The sequence below is a fragment of the Hydractinia symbiolongicarpus genome, chromosome 11 (genome assembly GCF_029227915.1).
Source record: "Hydractinia symbiolongicarpus strain clone_291-10 chromosome 11, HSymV2.1, whole genome shotgun sequence".
NCBI lineage: Eukaryota > Metazoa > Cnidaria > Hydrozoa > Anthoathecata > Hydractiniidae > Hydractinia > Hydractinia symbiolongicarpus.
The window spans coordinates 9,038,018-9,058,147 of record NC_079885.1 but is presented as its reverse complement, the minus strand read 5'-3'; the positions used below and the strand labels follow the sequence as shown (position 1 = coordinate 9,058,147).

The 20,130-nt window shown below is 32.2% G+C and overlaps 1 protein-coding gene across 1 annotated transcript; it reads left to right on the top strand.

The window, feature by feature from the left end:
• The first annotated feature begins 444 nt into the window (after positions 1 to 444).
• On the top strand, positions 445 to 19,078 carry LOC130614626 (membrane-bound transcription factor site-1 protease-like). Its single transcript, XM_057436060.1, has 28 exons — positions 445 to 829; positions 2,337 to 2,488; positions 8,467 to 8,606; positions 8,726 to 8,753; positions 8,829 to 8,891; positions 8,974 to 9,022; positions 9,350 to 9,460; positions 9,531 to 9,640; positions 9,725 to 9,841; positions 10,272 to 10,339; positions 10,519 to 10,621; positions 11,235 to 11,311; positions 11,548 to 11,622; positions 11,952 to 12,052; positions 12,127 to 12,190; positions 12,336 to 12,432; positions 14,207 to 14,254; positions 14,339 to 14,383; positions 14,976 to 15,113; positions 15,391 to 15,467; positions 15,629 to 15,724; positions 16,062 to 16,141; positions 16,329 to 16,364; positions 16,478 to 16,762; positions 16,986 to 17,207; positions 17,533 to 17,658; positions 17,945 to 18,101; positions 18,285 to 19,078. Exons 1-28 carry the CDS (start codon positions 655 to 657, stop codon positions 18,295 to 18,297), a joined length of 2,853 nt encoding a protein of 950 aa, XP_057292043.1. The 5' UTR covers positions 445 to 654; the 3' UTR covers positions 18,298 to 19,078.
• The last annotated feature ends 1,052 nt before the right edge of the window (positions 19,079 to 20,130 follow it).

The window sequence follows — 20,130 nt, the reverse complement described above, 5'->3', positions numbered from 1 at the left end:
GACCAAGACCTTAATGCAACAATGATACACAAGAATGTTACAGGACTTCCTGCTAACAATGACTCTTTCCATCACGTTACTTACAAAACATAACAAGCATTTGAAAGTTGCTTTAAAACTCTTAGAAAAGCCATCCCACACGTACAAGCAACTTTAAAATTGACGCATGGTTAAAAATAGCAATTCCATTTCTTTATGTTTACAAAATAAACAAAAAGACAAAACCGTTAGGGTTAACTGAGCATGTGCTCAGATTTGTCAATGCTTGCTGCAGCCTGCAAGTAACTCCTGGAAAGAGAGGAATGCGGAAAGGGTGCTCTACATTTTATTAACTGTCATGGTCTTTCTTATCTTATTAAATAATAGGCTCGAAGTTACAATATGAGCTACTGTATGATTGGCCACGGGTGCCCGTGTATCATTTAATTTTTTCCTGTGATTCTTTTATCAACGATGGGCACATACAAAAGATAACAAATATGGCTGTCTGGTCCGGCGACAAAATACTAAACTAAAACCCCGTGATGTGGTTTCGCTCTATTCTTTAGCTAGCTAGCCACCTTAATCTGTGCCTTGCACTAAGTTGCTGCATTAAACACTATTTCTTAATGTTTTCCATCAACTTTTAACTGTATTCACCCTAAAAAAACACCAATGACGGCTCCGTACAGTTCCCAACCCTTCTTGTACAAGGTGGCGATATGCCTCTTCTTGATAAGTATTGGTATGTGGAATCCTAATTTTCAAATATTTATTGGTGTTGAATGCTCTTCTGAAGAAGTTGTGAAAGGAAAATCATATGACTATGCATCTTCAATTGTTCAAAATGGTAAGCTTTTTAATAGATGACTTTCAAGGTTTACGTTTTACCGAGATCTCTTGAGCATGCATGGAAAAAATAAGAAAAATCGACAGGCAAAAAAAGCAGACCGTAGGTGAAGAAAGTCAAATTATGGTTAAAAACTTTTGTACTGTGACTACTAGCATCTTTTCACACATGCCGTTAAATACCGCAGCTGCTCCGACCAAATATGCATATATTCAAGCATATACAGTGTATATAGTATATGCTACTATATGATATGTGAAACGTAACGCCAGTATAGCGCAGTATAACGCCAGTATAGCGTTTTGCAGTATTGGTCAAGGAGATCTTTTAGTTCAATTGGGGCCATCCAACCCAACGAATCATCATATGTGCAGGTAGTTCTGTCAGAAACTATTGCCATTGCAAAGTGATTTCCAGGCTTTTCATAGGTTCCAATGTAAGTCTCCCCGTTGCATGGATTACTTCCAACGTTTAAAAGAAATCCCAGCATTTTAGGCTAGTTAGTTGTGGTATGAAATTGTTACTTAAAGGGTTTGCACAATTCTCGTTACTTTTACTGTGCATAAGTTTTTCACTCATAGGCTCCCTTATTTTAGGCTTGAATGCTTGAAGTCGAGTAAAGTTCATTAATTCTTTGTGGTTAAGATGCCTTGAATTGTGTTGAGAATCCTATAAATAATTAAATCTTGTGTTGGTTTTATTTTGACTCACCTATTTTGCTGTTTAATAATTAATATTATGAAACAAATCGTTGTACTCCTACTGAGCTTTTAAATTTAAAGACAATTTAATGCGATTTTAAATGGGCATTTTATTTATACAAAGAATTAATAGTCTCTTACCATGTTTATTTCTTTTATTTTGGAAAATGAACTCCAGGCGATTGTCGCAGTAAATAAAATAAATATAATAATTTTTTTTCTGATAAAAAAGTTTCTATGAACGATGAAAACACGTGCGCTTTGGAACTTTCCCCCGGAGATTAAATGTAAACAAACACCTGAATATCTTACCCGCATTATTATATGCGGGGTAGTGTGTATATATACACACGCTATTAATCAAGTACTATATGATCCATATATTTTGGTATAGTATTTTTGGTTGGAGTAGCTGCGGTATTTAACGGCATGTTCTTTTCACTGATAAATGATATAAATCCAAACTTCATGCAAGGTATATTCTAATTTCAAGGTCAAAAGATGCCTCTAACTGAAAATAAAATTTAGAATGGAATGGACGACTTATTGCCTGCATTATTTTACCTGTCGATTTGTGTAAGAAACAACACGACGCATCACAATGAAAGTTGTCTATAGCTTATAATAATATATTAAGAATGATGTTTATTTAGATTATGTCAACATAAATTGACGAAAATACATTTGTCAACCCCTTTATATTAGTTCTAATTTTCATTTTCTTTTTTGTACGTTTGCTAGCACTACAAGTTTTTCTGTTTCTTCTATTCTTCCTAACCTTGGATTGTCTGGTTACTTTGTTCTAGAATTTATTGTATCATTTAATGGCTATTATGATGAAAAGCAAAGACATACTTATGTTGAGAATGCACTTAAAAACTTTAAGAACAGCTCATGGAGAGAAGTGCGTAGAACAAACCTGGCCTCTGACTTCCCAAGTGACTTCACAGTGCTGCAGGTATGTATTTTTAAAATATTTGATAAACCAATGCAAAAATCAAGAAATTTTTTAAGACTTGGATTTGGATTTTACGCACAAATAATTTTTGAAAAAATCAAAATGTTACATGCTACTTTGGATTAAAACTTAATTAATTATTTACTAAAAAAACTTTTGATGCGCAAGCTGTATTTGAAGAATCATAGCAGTATTTGCAGAATTATGAGGCTTGATTAAAATTACGTATTTTTCGGTAGCGCTTTAATTATAGTTGACTGCATAGCCAGAACATATACCTTCGCGCTGCAAAGTGAAACGAAAGCTCTCACAAACAATTATTTTTTTTAAAAAAAATTAAAATAATTCTGCATAAAGTTCTTTATGAACAACTTTTTTTTTAAAAAAATAGAAATAATTCTGCATATGTTCTCACATAGCTAAGCAATTAAACGAAAAATAAAATATGCATAGTTTTTATTTCAAAGGACTTTTTATTTGAAACGCAAGTTGTGCATGATTTTTATTTCAAAGGACTTTTGTTTGAGACGCAGGTTGCAAAAGTTAATGATTATTCAGCATGTCACACTTTTGTGTATGGTTTTTATTTCAAAAGGATATATTTTGGAAGGCAAATAAATATCAAGGTGTGAGTATAAGCCCATAAAAAGTTATGGAAAAAGTTGAGGATGGAAGGGAGAGGGGGCTGCATCACCCCTCCCCTCCAGCACGAATAGGATTAAGGGCGGTAACAACCTTTGTAATTTGATACGGCACTCGGCATTTGCTGAGCTAATTACGGACATATTTTATAAAACAAGTACCTTCGCGTTGGCAATTATTTGACGTGGTATAATCGCACATAAAAAGTCCCTAGGCATTGTGAGATTAGATGTGTAAGAAATAGCCAAAGATATAACAGCGGAAAAAAGTATTTGTTTTTCCAGAGCATAGCTCAGTTGCCTCCTACAGTAATGCACGAACAACAAACTTAGTAAAAAAACTTAGTAAAAAAACAGTAAAAAAGATTTTGCGTCATTTTGCATCATTTAAAACAGTTTGTCACCAATGTAGTTTGATTAAATCATTGCAGAAATGTAGTTTGATTAAATCATTGCAGAAAACGCTAAAATATATTTAATGAAATGCCGTGTTGAACTTTAATATTTATATTTAATATTTTTAATATTTATCTATAATATATGGTTAACGCAATTAACCATTATATTTTTTCTTATTTTACTTTGCTTTTCTCCAGCAAAAATAATATTCTTTATTTGGGAGGTGGCTAAAACACTTTTTGTTTTTTTGTAAGTTTAAAAATTTAGAAGCTGCCACAAGTATCTAAGTGGAAATATAGCTATATATATCGATGCTAAAAATGGCAAATTATGAGGGTTTGTCTAATCATGGAGGTGCAGAGCAGCGTTGACGAAGACAGGATACCTGTCTCTCTTTTCTGCTCTCGCGCTTCGATGTCTGTCCTACTTTTGTAACCCTGCTTATTTCAGAGTGCTATCGCAAAAGGGAAAATGATGGGTTTAGTTTACTAGGCTATGTTAATGTTTTCTCTACATATTAAAAGAATATCATAAAAACAAACTTTAATTAGACAGTAATTTCTTCCTCTTTCTGTATCATGGGATGAATTAAAATAGTATTCTTTTCTATTGTTTTTTTTAATATTTTTTAACAAAAAATATATCCATCTACTGAGTAACTTAGGCAACCTCGTCCCCAAGGATTGTTGAGAACAAGGTTGGCAATACTCACTTGAGCACCATGCCCCGCCTAGGTCAACAGGTTATAGATCAGTAATTTTTACAACCTGTTTGTTGAAATAAATTATTTCAAATTTGAAATAAAAGAAATCCTCCACAAACCTGCTGCTAAGATTTTATTTTTTTGTTTTATTGCTTAGATGGCTAGTATATTTGTTGAATTATTTTTTTAAAAAAAATATCATTAGTACAGAGATCAAGGTGGAAAGTATGTTGATTTTTTTTAACTTTGTTGTGATAGTTATTAATTGTTTTTGGCTATGAAAGTCATTAATAATAGCGAGTAAAAGTCATTGATTTGTGAGCACTACTGAAATACTACGTAAACGGGTCACATGCCACTAGAAAGGACTGGAGCTAGCCTGAAATTTTTAACGAATAAGAAGATCAAAGAGGCCATCAAGGCGGCAAGAAAAACAAATATTTAAAAAACGATGTCTGGGGTTACATGAACTTTTAATAAAAAGTGAATATGTCTTTGGGAATTTCTTATAAAAATCTTTCAAGTATGTCCAACTTGTAAAAGTACCTTGGGTCCCCTGTAATGTAAAGCATTTAATAGGGCTGAACCATGTTTCTTAAAAAAATTAATTTTCTGAGGAAAAAATTTCTTCTTACAGAAACTGCCTTTGTATTGTGAACCGTTCAAAAGTTACACTATTAAATAATTCGTGGCCATTTTGTTGTGATCTGTTTATGTTCTGTGTGTGTAGTTAAAATTTTACTTAAAAGGCGACTCCAACTTGATTAGTTGTAGCTTACTGTTGGTCGGCCCGCAAAATAAATATAATTTTATCAAGAATGTATGGTTGGAGCAACAAAAAAATAGTACAAAAATAACGAAGGAGGGTGTTACAACAAGCATTTTTTATGTATTTTGGCATAATGCTTGTAGTTTATATTTTTTAGTTGCGAAGAACAAATAATACTAACTAAAAAAATGTAACTAGCACTCCAGGTGAAAAAAAAATACTTGCATGCTCAAAAACTTGTTTTTTTAAAGTTATGCAGAAAGAAATTTTCTTGTGTTGAAAGTTGAAAGTTATACAGGAAGAATTAGTCTTGTTCTGTTTAAAGCCATACAGCAAAAAATATTCTTATACTGTTTTGAAAGTTATATAGCAATTTATACTTAAGCTGATTCGAAATTTATACAGTGGGTTATTCTTCTCCCACTTAAATAATGAAAAAAAAAACAAGTTATTTTGATAAAAAATTTTAGTGTTCTTTTAATTTTGTTTGTACAGTCTTATAAGAAAATCTAAATTTAAGTGCAATATCTTTTTACAGACCATAGTTTAGTTGACAATATTTAAAGTCTTTTGTGGCATTACAATTATTTATTTCAATTCATAACAGAAGAGGGTGTTGCGACAAGTGTATTCTACCTGTTGCATATTAGACTTTAGCAAGCATAATTTTAAACATATCATAATGATAACTAAGGAGTGTTACGACAATAATAATCTGTCTTGTTTTTTTACTTTTATAACTATTTACCTATAACTATTTTAGCGAAAGTAGCTAATTTTTGTTATAAATCACATAAAAATTTAAGTTGGATTCGCCTAATAGCAAATATTATTGAATTTCTGCGCCCGAAGGCGTAGGAAATTCTTTAAAACCGTCGTTTTTTTCTTTCGGAGTATTTTTTGAGAAAAAATCGACCCTGGGATTTCATGTTCTTCTGAGAGGAGGATAGTATTGGTTAAACCGACTGACTAACTAACCCTGTCACAAATGGTCAAATGCAACGTCACAGATTTAATCTTCGTACCAAAGCTCCCAAGTACTGGGAAGTCATCTAAATGACGTTTCAGGCCAAAATTGGTATTTGTTTTCGACAAAATTTGACACAGTTAACAAAAGAAGTATGCTGAACATAATGGTGACATCATAATTTTGATTTTTGTCACCTAAATGTCATTTTAGGCAAAAATTGGTCCAAAAATTAAAACTACTTTATTTTCAACAAAATTTGGCACAGTTAACAAATGAAGTATGCTGAACATGATGGTGACATCAAAATTTTGATTTTTTGTCAACTAAATGCTGTTTAAGACCATAAACAGTTCAATCGCAAGACTTTCAACCATGAATGATAAGCTGTATTTTTTGTAAGCAATTTCTTAGCAATTTCTTTTAAAATGTGAGTTTATTATGACACGTTTCTTTTTGTTTGCGTTTGTTGTATGATATGATGTCACTTGTGTGCTTTATCTTCAGAACCTCTCCGAATGTTTGGCACGTAGCAGGTTGTCATTAAATATTTTGGTAGCAAGCGGAAATTCTTAGAGCCCCCAGGGCTTCTTGTATTTAAAAAACTTTGTATTTGAAAAAAAAGTAAAACATTTCCTTTATCATTGTGATATACAAGTAGAAAAAAAGTTCTTAAGAACAGTAATAAAATTTATTTGTTAATTGTTTACTACAGTGCCAAATCTACCCCCAACCCTTATACATAAAATCCAGAGAATATGTGTAGTTTTCCTTGTAACATAAAGACTAAATCTTGTGAAAAACTGATATAGAAATTGTTTTTAAGAATTTTAATGTTGAAAACAAGAAAAGTGCTGCAATTAAATTAATAAGTATTGAATTTGAAATAATAATAGCATAACCATATGAGATATAATTACGAAAAGGAAGATATTTTGGCCTGAACAACACTTCTAAACATATTAAAGAAAGCATTACAATAAAAAACATAGAATTATTGATACTTCGTAGTTTCACATACAGCCAAGGAAACATTCATCAAAAATAGTAATCTGAGACCTAATTTTGATTCTAAACAAATAAGACTGTTGACACAAGTTGCATAAATACACAAGGTTATTAGGGCAAGTGTTAAGGAAAAAAATGATTTTTTTCGTTTACTTTTTTTCTTCGTAAAATTAGGGCAAAATATACTAAGCTTTTTAATTATGAATTGTTTATGTGTACTTACTTATAACGCTGTGATGATTTTTGTAACACTGTTTCTGTATTATACCGAAGAAGTGTTATCCCGCAAATTAATCAAACTTTCAAAAAAAAAATGCACAATGAAGTGACAAATATCTGTGTCTTTATTTTATTTCCCTTTGAGAATTGTCACAATAAAACATCTTTATAGCCATGGAAAGTCATCTCATTTACAAAATGTCAAACTATCATCACAACCCTTATTTGAATTCAATAAAAAGAAAACGCAGAAAAAAATGGATGCACCAGCAAAGAGACGCATAGAACTTTTCTACTTTTTCCCGTGTTAGTTTTAAATTCCACATCCAACAACTTTTTTTTCATTTATGTGCTCACATGTGCATGTTTCCTTCAAACAAAAAACAATTTTAAAGAGCTGATATTTTCCTCACCCTCCAAAGAGAAAAATATCACGCTTTTAAAAATAAAAAACCTGTCAAGTGTTATTTCAATGCCTCAAGTAGCCACATGTGAGTAAAAACTTCAAATCTCTTTTTCTCAGTGTTTATTTTTGATAAAATGGTACCTACATTTGAACTTTCTCTTACAATAATGTCTGTGTAGGGGAGCTGTTTTTATATAAAGCTGAATAATATATCTAAAAACTTTTTTTTTATTTTGTAAAAACAAGTTTAAATTACAAATACAGCCGTCTATGTGAAAGAAAACAAGTTGAAAAGTAGCATTTGAAGGAACTAGTCATTAGCCCGTGGAAAAATCCACGGGTTTGCCCGTCCTTTTTATACAACATTGCGTGCGTTTCGCTACTTGCGCAGCTAAGCTACCGTTTTGCGTGACAGACAGACGGACGTATACAGGTATTATAATATATATATGAAATAGTAATAAAACTATAAGATTTTGAACAAAAACCCTTTTTAGATACAGCTTAGCTGGGAAGAATGGCCAAAAAAATTATACAAAAAAATTTCAGCCGTTTTGTAAAAAAACATCAGGAGAGACTGGAGCAATTTTGTATACACCTAAACCTCAAACGACCTTGAAATTTTTTTGAAAAAATTAATTTATTAATGTCTACCTATCAGGTTATAAAAATGTTATTTAGAGATGATATATTGATTATAAAAATCATGTGCACTTTCTTTTACACTCGCCCTAAATGATTGACTTGAATTGTGCATATAAATTAATTACCTCAGTTCTCTTCGAACTAAAAATGGGAGTGCATTTTACTTTCTGCTTAAGCTAGAATCAATAAATATCTGCAGTATTTTTTCCAACTTTGTTTAGATACCTTTTGATCCTGCTCAAAAAATACAAGCTTTAAAAAAAGACAAATTCATTCGATCTGTTACCCACCAAAGAAAAGTGACTAGACAGCTGAAGAATGTTAATCCATATCATATGGATGCACAAAATTGGTTCCCCAGGTAAGTAAGAAATAATTTATTTAAATCATAAACATATAATGTGGGAAGAAAAAGTAATAGTTTTTTTGCATCAATGGTTTTTTTTTAGGTTTACTAACTATTCTGTTCATTCATTTTAGAAAATTAAAAAGATCAAGTTTTGATCCGGTATGTTCTTGAAGTCAGTTGATTATTGTTTTTCAAAGAAAATCAATGTGATTACCACAGATCATTTTATTTTAGTATGCAGAAGATTCTACTACTTCCCATAAATCGAGAAAAATTTTGAGATCTTTACCAAGACAGGTGATTTGAGTTTTTTCGGCACAAAAATGTTTTATTGAAAATAGTTTTATGTAATCTTAAGATTGAACTTTTTTTATTGTAGATTACACAGGCTATGCAAGCAAATATTTTGTGGGGTCTAGGATATCGAGGTTTGTTTTATTACTCAACAATCAAAATAAACAGAGTTCAAATTTGCCTTTTTTTTTAAATCATTCTATCAAAAAAATTTTAGAATTGCGAATCTTTTTTTTTATTGATTGTTTGCATCATCTATCTCTGGTTGTTGCAACAAAATAACCATTAACAGATATCAATGGCAATACACTGTTACCAGAGCTGAAAAGAGTTTATTTCTTTTTAAACTGACTTTATATTTCTGTTTCTAAAACTGAAGGAATAAACATTTGTGATATTCAGGTAAAATCAGTTTTTTTTGAATTCTTATGTGAAATATCTTTTTGTTTTTTAATTTATAGGAAAGGGAGTAAAAGTTGCTGTTTTTGATACTGGGTTACCCAAAGCCCATCCACACTTCAAAAATGTTAAAGACCGGAGTGATTGGACTGACGAAAAAACACTCAGTGATGGTAAATTCCTTTTTTTACTATAGCTGTGACTTGAATTAGCAAGTTTTTGTAATTCCCAACATTACCCTAGGTGTTGGTCATGGTACGTTTGTGGCAGGTGTGATAGCCTCAGACCGTGAATGTTATGGTTTCGCACCTGATGCTGACCTTTATGTGTTTCGAGTTTTTACAAGCAAACAAGTAAGCAATAAATTAGTTATTCACTTTTTCAAGTGTTTTCATTAGATTCAACAATTATTTATGCTCTGTAACTATTCTGTTTAGGTCTCTTATACTTCCTGGTTTCTTGATGCTTTTAACTACGCGTTACTGAAAAAAGTTGATATATTAAATTTAAGTATTGGTGGTCCTGATTTTATGGATAAACCTTTTGTTGACAAGGTAACTAAACGACCTAATGTTTGTATCCTAAAAAATTATTTTTACTGAAAAGTGGAAATACAAAATAATGTTTTGTGCTAATTCTTTTAATTCGGCAAGAGCACAGGTTAATTAATCAGGAAATTTCAGTTGAATACTTATATAGGTTGCTTACTTTGTATAATATTGCTGATTTTACAAAATACTGATAGTTTTTGATAAAAATATTTTGCCATATGAGAATATTTTCATTATTATGAATTTTAAACGGAGATTTAAATTTGTCTACAAAAATAGATAAAATAAAAATTTGAGTCAGAGGAACTGTTTGCATGGATATGTTGGAATGCGTGATATGAAGTATATTGTCCATACTCCTGCTTTAATTTTAGGTATGAAGTCCTAATTTCTGGGACTGTCTGATCCCTCTAAACTAAATGTTATGTTTTAGGTATTTGAATTAACAGCTAATAATGTTATTATGGTATCTGCTATTGGTAATGATGGACCACTTTATGGGTGATTCTTTAAGTTATATATTTGTATATTTTGTATTTTAAACATAAAAAATTTCTGGAGTTAGATAATATTTTTGTACTTGTTTACTAGTACTGACTACATTTATGATTTAGGTAGCTTAACTTACCTTAAAACTTACCTTATTAAAAAAGTTGATAATAAAACATGTTATTGTTTAGAACTTTAAACAATCCTGCAGATCAAATGGACGTTATTGGTGTTGGTGGTATCGATTTTGAGGACCAGATTGCAAAATTTTCCTCTAGAGGAATGACAACTTGGGTAATTTTAATTTTAGAATAAAAACTTTTAAATGTAGGAGTTACACAAAATGATAAAAGTGACTCTTTTTTACATATATTAAGGGAAATGTAAAAACTTCTTTTTGTTGTTAGAAATTCTGGCAAAATAAAAATTGTGGAGAGGACCCAAAACTTCTATAACAAGTTTCACAAATAAGCTTGCAGTGTATCCTTACACTATAGTATCTGTCTAAAGTTTTCTTCTTTGTTTTTTTATTTATCTGTGATAAAGTGTGATTCTGTTAAATTGCGCTAAACTTGTCTTGTAGCAACACTATCAGCTATTTTCTCCCCTAATTAGCCATTATAGTTATTTTTGATATTTTAAATTAATATAGCACCAATGAAGTTTCCTCAAAAAATACTTTTCTTTCAAAGTTACATTTTAAATTATCAGGTTTACTTGCTGATGGGTATTTTTCGTTTTAATTATAAATAAGTTCAGATATGCTATGTACAAAACATTTTGCTTGACACAGCTATGCCTTGCTCTTAAAATTTGCAATTAAATTAAAACAATTTTGGTTAACGCCAGTATTCTTAATTGAGTTTTTACTGAAAAAGAGATGTACATTTTTTTATTTTACGTATAGGAATTACCATATGGATATGGACGAATGAAGCCTGACATTGTGACTTATGGTGCTGGTGTTAGATGCTCTAGTTTAAAGTAAGATTTGTGTGCCTCTTGTTTTTTATAGTACAAGGTGTGGTATATTAAAAAATAACTTGAGCTTAGGCATCTAAAAAATAATCTTATAAGTTTAACCTCTTTCAAAGAACTTTAAAAAATTTGTGTGCTGGAATCTTTTTTTAAATGTACAAACATTAAGAGGAAAAATCTTGTTTTTCCCTTACTATTTGTAATAGTATTTTTGATTGATTTTACAACAACTATTATTTTAGGGGTGGCTGTCGTTCCTTATCAGGCACTAGTGTTGCATCACCAGTTGTTGCAGGAGCTATATCACTTTTGATTAGGTAAATTTCAATATATGATTGTTCTTAAGGTTTTAAACAATGCACTTTTAATAAAGAATTTGACACTTTTATTATTTTAAAGGATTAATGTTCATGAATTAAAAATCATTGCTTTTTTGTGCAAAAAGTAGCTTAGAAACTCTTAGAACCTGCTTGAGAAAACTAGTTCTCATGAAAATTAAGATTTTTTTAAAAGTTTTCTTAAGAAAATAAGTTCTCATGCGTATCATGATTTGTCAGTAACAGCTTCAACATTTTATTGTTCGTTGATAATAAAAAGTAACGTTTTTAATTGTTATGTGTTTTATAAATGAATTAATTTTTTATAGTTCAGTGCTTCATAAAAAAATACAAATCAATCCTGCAAGTGTAAAACAAGCTTTAATATCTTCTGCTGTACGAGTACCAGATGCAAACATGTTTGAACAAGGTATTACATTTTGTTTCCTTGTTTTTATGTATGGCTTTATTGCTAAACCTTCATATTTTGCTATACCATTTTAGGACATGGCAAGTTAGATTTGATAAAAGCATACAGAGTACTAAGTACTTACACGCCTCATGCAAGGTATATACTTATGTAAATAATCTGAAACAATAAGTAATTCCTTTCTCTTTATATGTTTTACAGGGTTTTTTTATTGTTTCGTAAATTCTTCTAATTTTTAAAGTTTCCTCAAAAAATTATTTTTAAACTTAATTTTTGTTTATAGTGCAAGTCCAAGCTACATTGATTTAACAGAATGTCCTTACATGTGGCCTTACTGCACTCAGCCCATTTATTATGGTGCCCTTCCTACTCTTGTTAATGTAAGTTATTCACTTCATTTTATCTTAAAAAACAAACTGTTATTGTTAATGGTAATTTTCATTGCCAATGTTTAGATAAACCTGTTCTGCCCAATCTTGGAATGCGCCCGTCTTAACCCTATTCGGTCCGGGGGGGGGGGGGGGGGGGGGGGGGCGGATTCCGCCCCCCCTGACGGTTTTTTTTTAATAACTTCTGATTGCTTTGTTATATGGCTATGATACTTACTGAGTTTCAACATTTATCTATTAGACACCTGCATGCAAATTTTTTAGGTCCCATACCTTTCAGAGGCTTTGATATTGGCCATTACTCGAAACTACCCCTAAAAATCTCTATGAAATCCTTATAATGGAGAAAATATAATAACTCCTGTTAGGATTATCCTTAGAACTTGAAACTTGCAACACAACTTTGTTTCATTAAGAAGAATCATTTTGATCAATTTGAACACGTGACTAATCCGATTTCCCGATTTTGTCGAATTTTACCCAAAAATCGGAAAAAAAACGGTTTTTCGGGCAATTTTTGGCAATTTTTTATCAGATCCATGTAAAAACCGGAAGATATGTTAAATAACTTTTATTTAGCTTTAAGAAACTTCAAACAGAATGTAAAAATTCGCTCTAGAACAAAAGTAATTATATTTTAAGCAGATAGTTGCATTTTTACCAATTTTTAAGCTTTTGATGACGTCACAGAAAATGTGCTGACGCAAGCAAATTTTTTTTGGCGCCATTTTGTTCCTTTTATGACGTACTATAAGTGTGCCAAGTTTGATTCAATTTGAACAACCCTATGAAAAGTTATTGAGGGGGGGCGGAATCCGCCCCCCCCCCCCCCGGTCATAGTATGTTCGAAAAACCCCGGACCGAATAGGGTTAATACTGGCCAGGCCAATCTTCCAACAGTAACAAATGGGTAGCCAGTCTTAAGACTGGACTGTCCAATCTATGGACGTACATGCCCAATCTTAGAACAATTGTGAAAGACAAACAGAACAATAAATTTCTAGAATTTACCTCTTAATAGGAACTTTAAATTGAAACTTTTCTTGGAAAATCAAAAGGCCAAAATCTTATGTATACCATGTATTATATGTTTAAAAAATTGAAGCTACTCAACCATATTAGCTAGCTGGCTACAGCTCGCTAGCTGGCTAAACATCTCATCCAATGAAATTAACAGCTAGCTAACTAATAATATGGTTGAATACGATTTTTCTGATTTTTTATAAATATAAACATTTTATTTTTAAAATTTAGCCGCTATACTACAAGCTGTATATAAATGCTAAATGTATAACACATGCTCTACCAGCTACCTAGCTAGCTACGATTTTCCAAAAACTGGCCGGGTCAATTCAACAGTACCCAAAATATGATGTTTTAATGTGCCTGAGAATGTTTGTTGGGACTTGCAAAAAACAGAGGTTGTGTGGAACATCCCTTCTTTAAAATCTAAAAGGCGCCAAAGATGGGCCTAACATGGTCTTTTGCCCAATCTTGTGACGCCCTGCCCAGTCTTAAGACTGGCCAGCCAGTCTTAAGACTGGGCAATTTTATGTCCAAAGATTGGGCAGCGTCCTAAGATTGGGCAGAACAAGCCGACTAGAATGGATTTGCATTAATGAAAAAGCTTGTGTTTATGACATGTTTTTTCCTCATTCTTTTTTTTTTAATCAACAAGTCCAAGAAAGATTGTTAATAATCTTCTGAAACCTATGAAGAATAATGCTTAATTGTTTCACACTAAAAAAACTACTTATAATTATAGGTTACCATCTTAAATGGCATGGGTGTGTCAGGAAGAATCAAAGGACAAGTTAGTTTTTTTTCACTTTTTTTTAATAGAATTATCATCATGCGTAAAATAAAAATGCTCTTTATGAATTGATTTTATATCTAGCCTATATGGGAACCATTCAAGGGAGATAATGGCCAGTACATTGAGGTAAGCCATAAGTATAATCATAGATATTTTTCATCCTTGCTGCACCTTGTTAATGAAAAATTTGTTATTTTAATTTTGTTGGTTAACATTTGGAAAGATTTAATGAAAGAATTTGAAACCTTTTTGAAGTCCAGAAAATGAACTTTCGCTTATTGATAAAGAATTTTTATGCGATAATCTTTTTTTAAATGTTTTGATTTTGAAAATTCATTTTATGAAACTCATGTTTTTTTTTGAGGACATCAAACATATATTACATGAATCAGAATGTTTTTTGGTTAACTAGGTGGCACTTTGCAGCCCAGAATTTTTATGGACTTGCACTTGGGCGACCATGAACGGTATCCCACTTGCTACCAAACATTTTTAACTAAATTTAACATAGTACTATAGTGGTACAAGTAGTTTTTTGAAGGGTGAATTTTGAAATTTTATTGTACAAAGGAGAGTTGATTTTTATTTTTCTGATCAGCAGAATACTGATTAGTTAAGCCCCAAATTGACCAAATGTGCCATATATGCCTAAACTACTAATTAAAGAGTTTCAAACTTTATGAATGTCTGCACTTAACAGTGACATTATTTTTTGTAGGTTGCATTTTCATATTCTGAAAATTTATGGCCATGGGCTGGTTATTTTGCGGTGCATATAACTGCCTCTAAAGACGCTGCGGATTGGGAAGGTTTTGCCAAAGGAATAATTACATTAAATGTGACATCACCTGCAAAGGTTGGTTTGCATCTTCTGCGTCAAAAACATTCATTTTTTATTTAGGCTGTTTTCATTTTATTTGCTGTCTTTTTTCTATAAAAATGTGTTTTTGTCTTCCAATGCTCTGTAATTCCACATAACAATGCGAATGAAGCACAATTCAACTCTAGAGGAAACCTCTTGTATCAGGATGCAATATATTTCTTCTTCAGAGTAGGCCTCTCGTAAACGTTGACTTTGAATTTTTGATATTACTTTGTGTGTTTAATTATTTCCTTGTATCTTTTTTTTACAGGCCGAAGGTGAAGAAGAACAGATTTCAACAGTTTCAATTCCTCTCAAAGTTAAAATCATACCAACTCCACCTAGAAAGTAAGAGAAATAATTAATCATTTGCCATCTGTCACAAAGAGTATATTAAGTATAGAGCACTGATCAATGAATATAAGATATGATATGATCGGGATGTTTTAGGTTTTAGGTTTGCCTGGTTTAGCAACATTATTTTACTTGTTATTTACTTTCCATCATAGCAAAAGAATTTTATGGGACCAATTTCACAATTTGAGATATCCTTCTGGTTATTTTCCTCGCGATAATTTAAATATAAAGAGTGATCCACTTGATTGGTATGTTATCTTTGCTTTCCTGTATATTTACCCTGTTTGGAAACAGTATTTTATGGTTTTTTGAATTCTTTTTTAAAGTACCTTTAGGGTAAAATTTTTCTCGAGCATAAATTTTTGCTATCTTTGCGAGTTTTGGCCATTTTTGCGAAATTGCATGCTTTAAAAAACATTAAGCTCTGTAATTCTTAAAAGCCTTAACTTAATTTCAAAGCTTACAGCATGAGCAGGCTTTGGGCGAGGTTTAAATTTTTTTTTATCATTGGAAAATGTTTTGGAATCTGAAATAGATTCTTACACTGTTGCATTGAAGTTAACTTTTAAACTCTGTTTAAACTAGGAACGCTGATCATGTGCACACCAACTATAGAGATTTATACCAACATCTTAGGAAGCAAGGATATTTTGTTGAAGTATTGGGTAATATATTTTATTTGTCAAAATGTTTTTTGTAATTTTTTTTGTACTCTATAAAAAGTCATGTCTATAAATACAGCACATGGTTACAAAAACTATGTACAAATGTTAATGGATGTAGGTTGGTAATAAGTTTGAGGCGATCTGTTTGCTTTCGTTACACACTTCAACTGTATAACTTTTATTTTAGGTACTCCTTTTACATGTTTTGATGCCAAAGAATACGGTATTATATTTTTTCTTTTACCTAGTTTTCAGCGGTTTATATTACGTACTGATAGATTATTTATTCCAATGAAGTGGATTTTTTGTTTCCTGAAAATAGAACTTTTCGTTTAGGAGTTTTACTGCTAACTGATCTAGAAGAAGAATATTTTGCGGAGGAAATTCTTAAACTACATTACGACATATTTAAAAACAAACTATCAGTGATAGTAATTGCAGAGTGGTACAATGTCGAAGTGATGAAGAAAATTCAATTCTTTGATGAAAATACACGCCAGTGGTGGATACCTGAAACAGGAGGTGCTAACCTACCAGCTATGAACGAACTCATGAAGTCATGGGGGGTAGCAGTGACCAATCAAGTTGTGAGAGGAACACTAGATATTGGTGGGAGAGAAGGTATTTGATTATTACAATTAGGGAGGTCTTATGTACGGTATAATGTAAAATCATAGCGCAGTCTCAATGAGAGGAATAGGAATAAAATTGCCACCAGAGGTGTTCTATAATATGAGAGACCAAGTGCAGATATTCATAACCCTTTAGGGTACAAATTTTTTTGTGTACATTACGTTTTTTGTTGGCCAAATATGTGTTATCTGATATTTATGCTTTGTTATAGTACCGTATTCTTCTGGTACCACCATTGGTAAGTTTCCTGAAGATGGTGCCTTATTTCGTGCTTCGAAACTGGTTAGTCAAGCTGACGAAGTTGTGTTTGGTGAAAGCAATACAATCGCGGATGTGCCAGTGCTTGGATTCTATAATCCAAAGGAACCTCTTTCTGGAAGGATTGTGGTTTATGGCGATTCTAATTGTCTGGATTCTGCTCACATGGAAAAAGGTACGAAAGGATGTTTTCTGAATTTAGAATTTTTTTTTTGTTACTTTCAGCAAAAATGCTTTAGAACTAATTCTAAACATACAAACTTGTGTGGTTGTAAACTTGCTATAGAATTTTAGTGATTTCTTTTGATCGTTCAATTTTGTGTTTTTTGAAAGTAAAATATTCGACATTGTAAACAAATAAATTTTCAATTTTATGTTTCACATATACAAGTTATGTATTTGATTGTGTCCTATATCCTAAAGTTTGTCTCAATAACCCTGTAAAGAAACGTTCCACTATAAAGACAATCTATTCATAGTCTTATCCTGATATTTTTTAGATTGCTTTTGGCTGCTTGACCATATGTTGAACTATACATTAGATGCGTCAGAAATTCCTTCCTCTCTGCAATTATCAAGTGATCCTGTTGATCAGGATTTGTTGAACATTCCCTATCGTCGTGAGGGTTAGTAGATATGTTTTGTGTACAATTAACACAAAAGCATCTCATATCCAGATGTGGTGACTTCCTTCAGCTACATATCTAGGGAAAAATCGAAATGCTGAAAAACATTTTTCTTCTAAAATATGGGATGAGGTAGCGGAGTTTCAAAATAATGAGCAAATTTCTAACTTGCACAGCCGTAACTGCTAAAAAAGACACGGGTTTGTGATAGATAAATTGTTTAAGGTAACGTATTTTTAAAGTTGCCGGAACCTCGAGGAAATATTCTCTTGTGATCTCATTGCAGGTAACAAACTACACTTGTATTCGAAAGTGATCGAGAAGGACGGAGATGAGTTAAAGACGAGACCTTTACCAACGTGTCCATCATTGAAGTGGAGTAAACCGCTTTTTAGAAATGGAACTGCACCGCCAAACCTTTTTCCCGGGGTCACCAAAAAGCAGTGAGTACAAATTTAGTTTTCTATCACCTGAGAATTGGTTTGTGTATTCAACAGTTGCAGAATTCAAGCGCAATTGATATGTACCTTAAGTGAATTGCAGGGAAAGTTAACTAAGTGAACGGATAGAAATTTAGCGCTGTAGAGAGAACCTGAACCAATTCGTATTACTTTTCTTCTTTTCAGGGATCCGACGTAGAGCGTCTGATGACCAATAGCAATGGTGGATTGTTTGGACGTTCGGAGATCCTCCTCACTTACATGGCCGTATTCTGCGTGCTAGTGTGTCTTTGCTGTATCATCCGAAGGAAGGTCAAAACAAAACAAAATATGGTGGTTAGAAAGCAAAGGATCACATTAGTGAATTATATTTGATTTAATCTCAGAAGACGAATTCACCTACACCAGCTTTAACGAAGGGAACGCTCTCCGTGTAGGCGAAGTTTTCGGTAGCCAAGACGTTCTCGTGCAGACAGTAGAAGCAGGTTGTATTTATTTTAGCAAATTTATAGTGGAATTATTTTAGTGGTTAACGGTGTTTTTAATAAATTTATTTTAAATTGTCAAAAGCCTAAATGGGACCTCTAAATTTTTTTTATTTTTCGCATGAAAAATTTTTTAACCGATATGGTAATATTTCTCGTTTCAACGCCGATCCTAATGTCTATGGAGCTTGTGACGCTTAAGTTGGCGCTAGGCGGATTTTTCTTACGGAGGTGTTTGTGTCAATGAAAGTTAAATCGTTCAGTTAAGCCAGCCTCGGTTAATTTTTCTTCTTGCAAAAACGCATATCTGTTCTGGTTCCGCAAAATATACATAACTAATGCCACAATAAACATGAAAACGAGGTTTATTGTAAATTATTTATGTTTCGTAGTGTATTTTTCCGTTTTTATCGTTCCGCTTTATTGACGAGTGGGAATGTTATTACTTATTGTATATAAAAATGCATTTATATGCAGTAGAATTTTTATAACTTATTTATGGATCTTTTGTCAACATGGTGGCCACCAATTTGAAAAATTAGGAGAGTCAAGGAAATTTTCATCAAGAAAAAGTCGGGAAAACAGAGAGTTCTGTTGTGTAAAACTCCATTGTTACCTGGGAACAAATTGAACACCTTAAAAAAAGGGAAATTCAATTTTAGTCATGAAAAATTCAGCTACAATGAAAATTAACTGACCCTGTTGCATGATGGCAAGCGTGTGGCGTCTAGTGACACGCTTTTTGATATAAGAATGTTTTATAAGCATACTGCCATGTACTTAACAATTTAAGAATATCTTAAGGAACAACGAATAAATGTCAAAAAGGTGGGCTTGGAAAATGTTGCAAAGCTTGAACATGTGTACTTTAAAGAATAAGTCGAACTTTGCAAAAAGACTGTTTACGATACTGGAACATTATTGCTTGTAGAGTTAGTAAAGAAAAGGAATTCCTTTTTCAAAATTATTGTGTCAGGGGCGGTACAGGTTTTTTTCTCCTTAGGCGGATTTGCGAAGCGAAGCGAAGCCAACGCGCAATATTTGCATAGCAAAAACTGCGCGTGCTAAAACAGCTGGGGTCTAGGGCTGCGATGTAAGCCCCCAAGTCGGGTCTGGTGCAAAGCCCAAGAAGCGTTAGCTTATTTACCTATTTCAGCACTCTAAAATGCAGCAGACAGGACCTTTACAGGTTCATTTCTTAGATGTTATCTGAAACAATAATCTTAAATTTCTTAAATTGAAGCTAAATATTGTTTTCAAAAAAATTAGGGTTAAAATTAGGCAGCCAGCAAAACTTTTTTTATCTTCAACATCCAAACTCGTCCCCAGTGCCTTTTGTCTCTTTTTTTTTTACTGAACGGCGAGACGAAAAGACACTGGAATCGTAGGCCGGAATTCTGCACTTGATTGGTTGGGTATAATTACCGTAATTATACGCATTTCTAAGAATTATGCCGTAACCATGCAAGCACATTTCGACGATGAAAGAAAATGGTGTATAAGAAGTGATAGAAATTTTTTTGTTGTTGTTTTTATTTTCAGTTGTT

Coding starts and splice junctions, on each gene's coding strand:
- LOC130614626 (XM_057436060.1), top strand. CDS start 655: ATGACGGCTCCGTACAGTTCCCAACCCTTCTTGTACAAGGTGGCGATA. Junction 10,340..10,518: donor AATGATGGACCACTTTATGG/GTGATTCTTTAA, acceptor GTTATTGTTTAG/AACTTTAAACAATCCTGCAG. Junction 12,053..12,126: donor TGCAAACATGTTTGAACAAG/GTATTACATTTT, acceptor ATACCATTTTAG/GACATGGCAAGTTAGATTTG.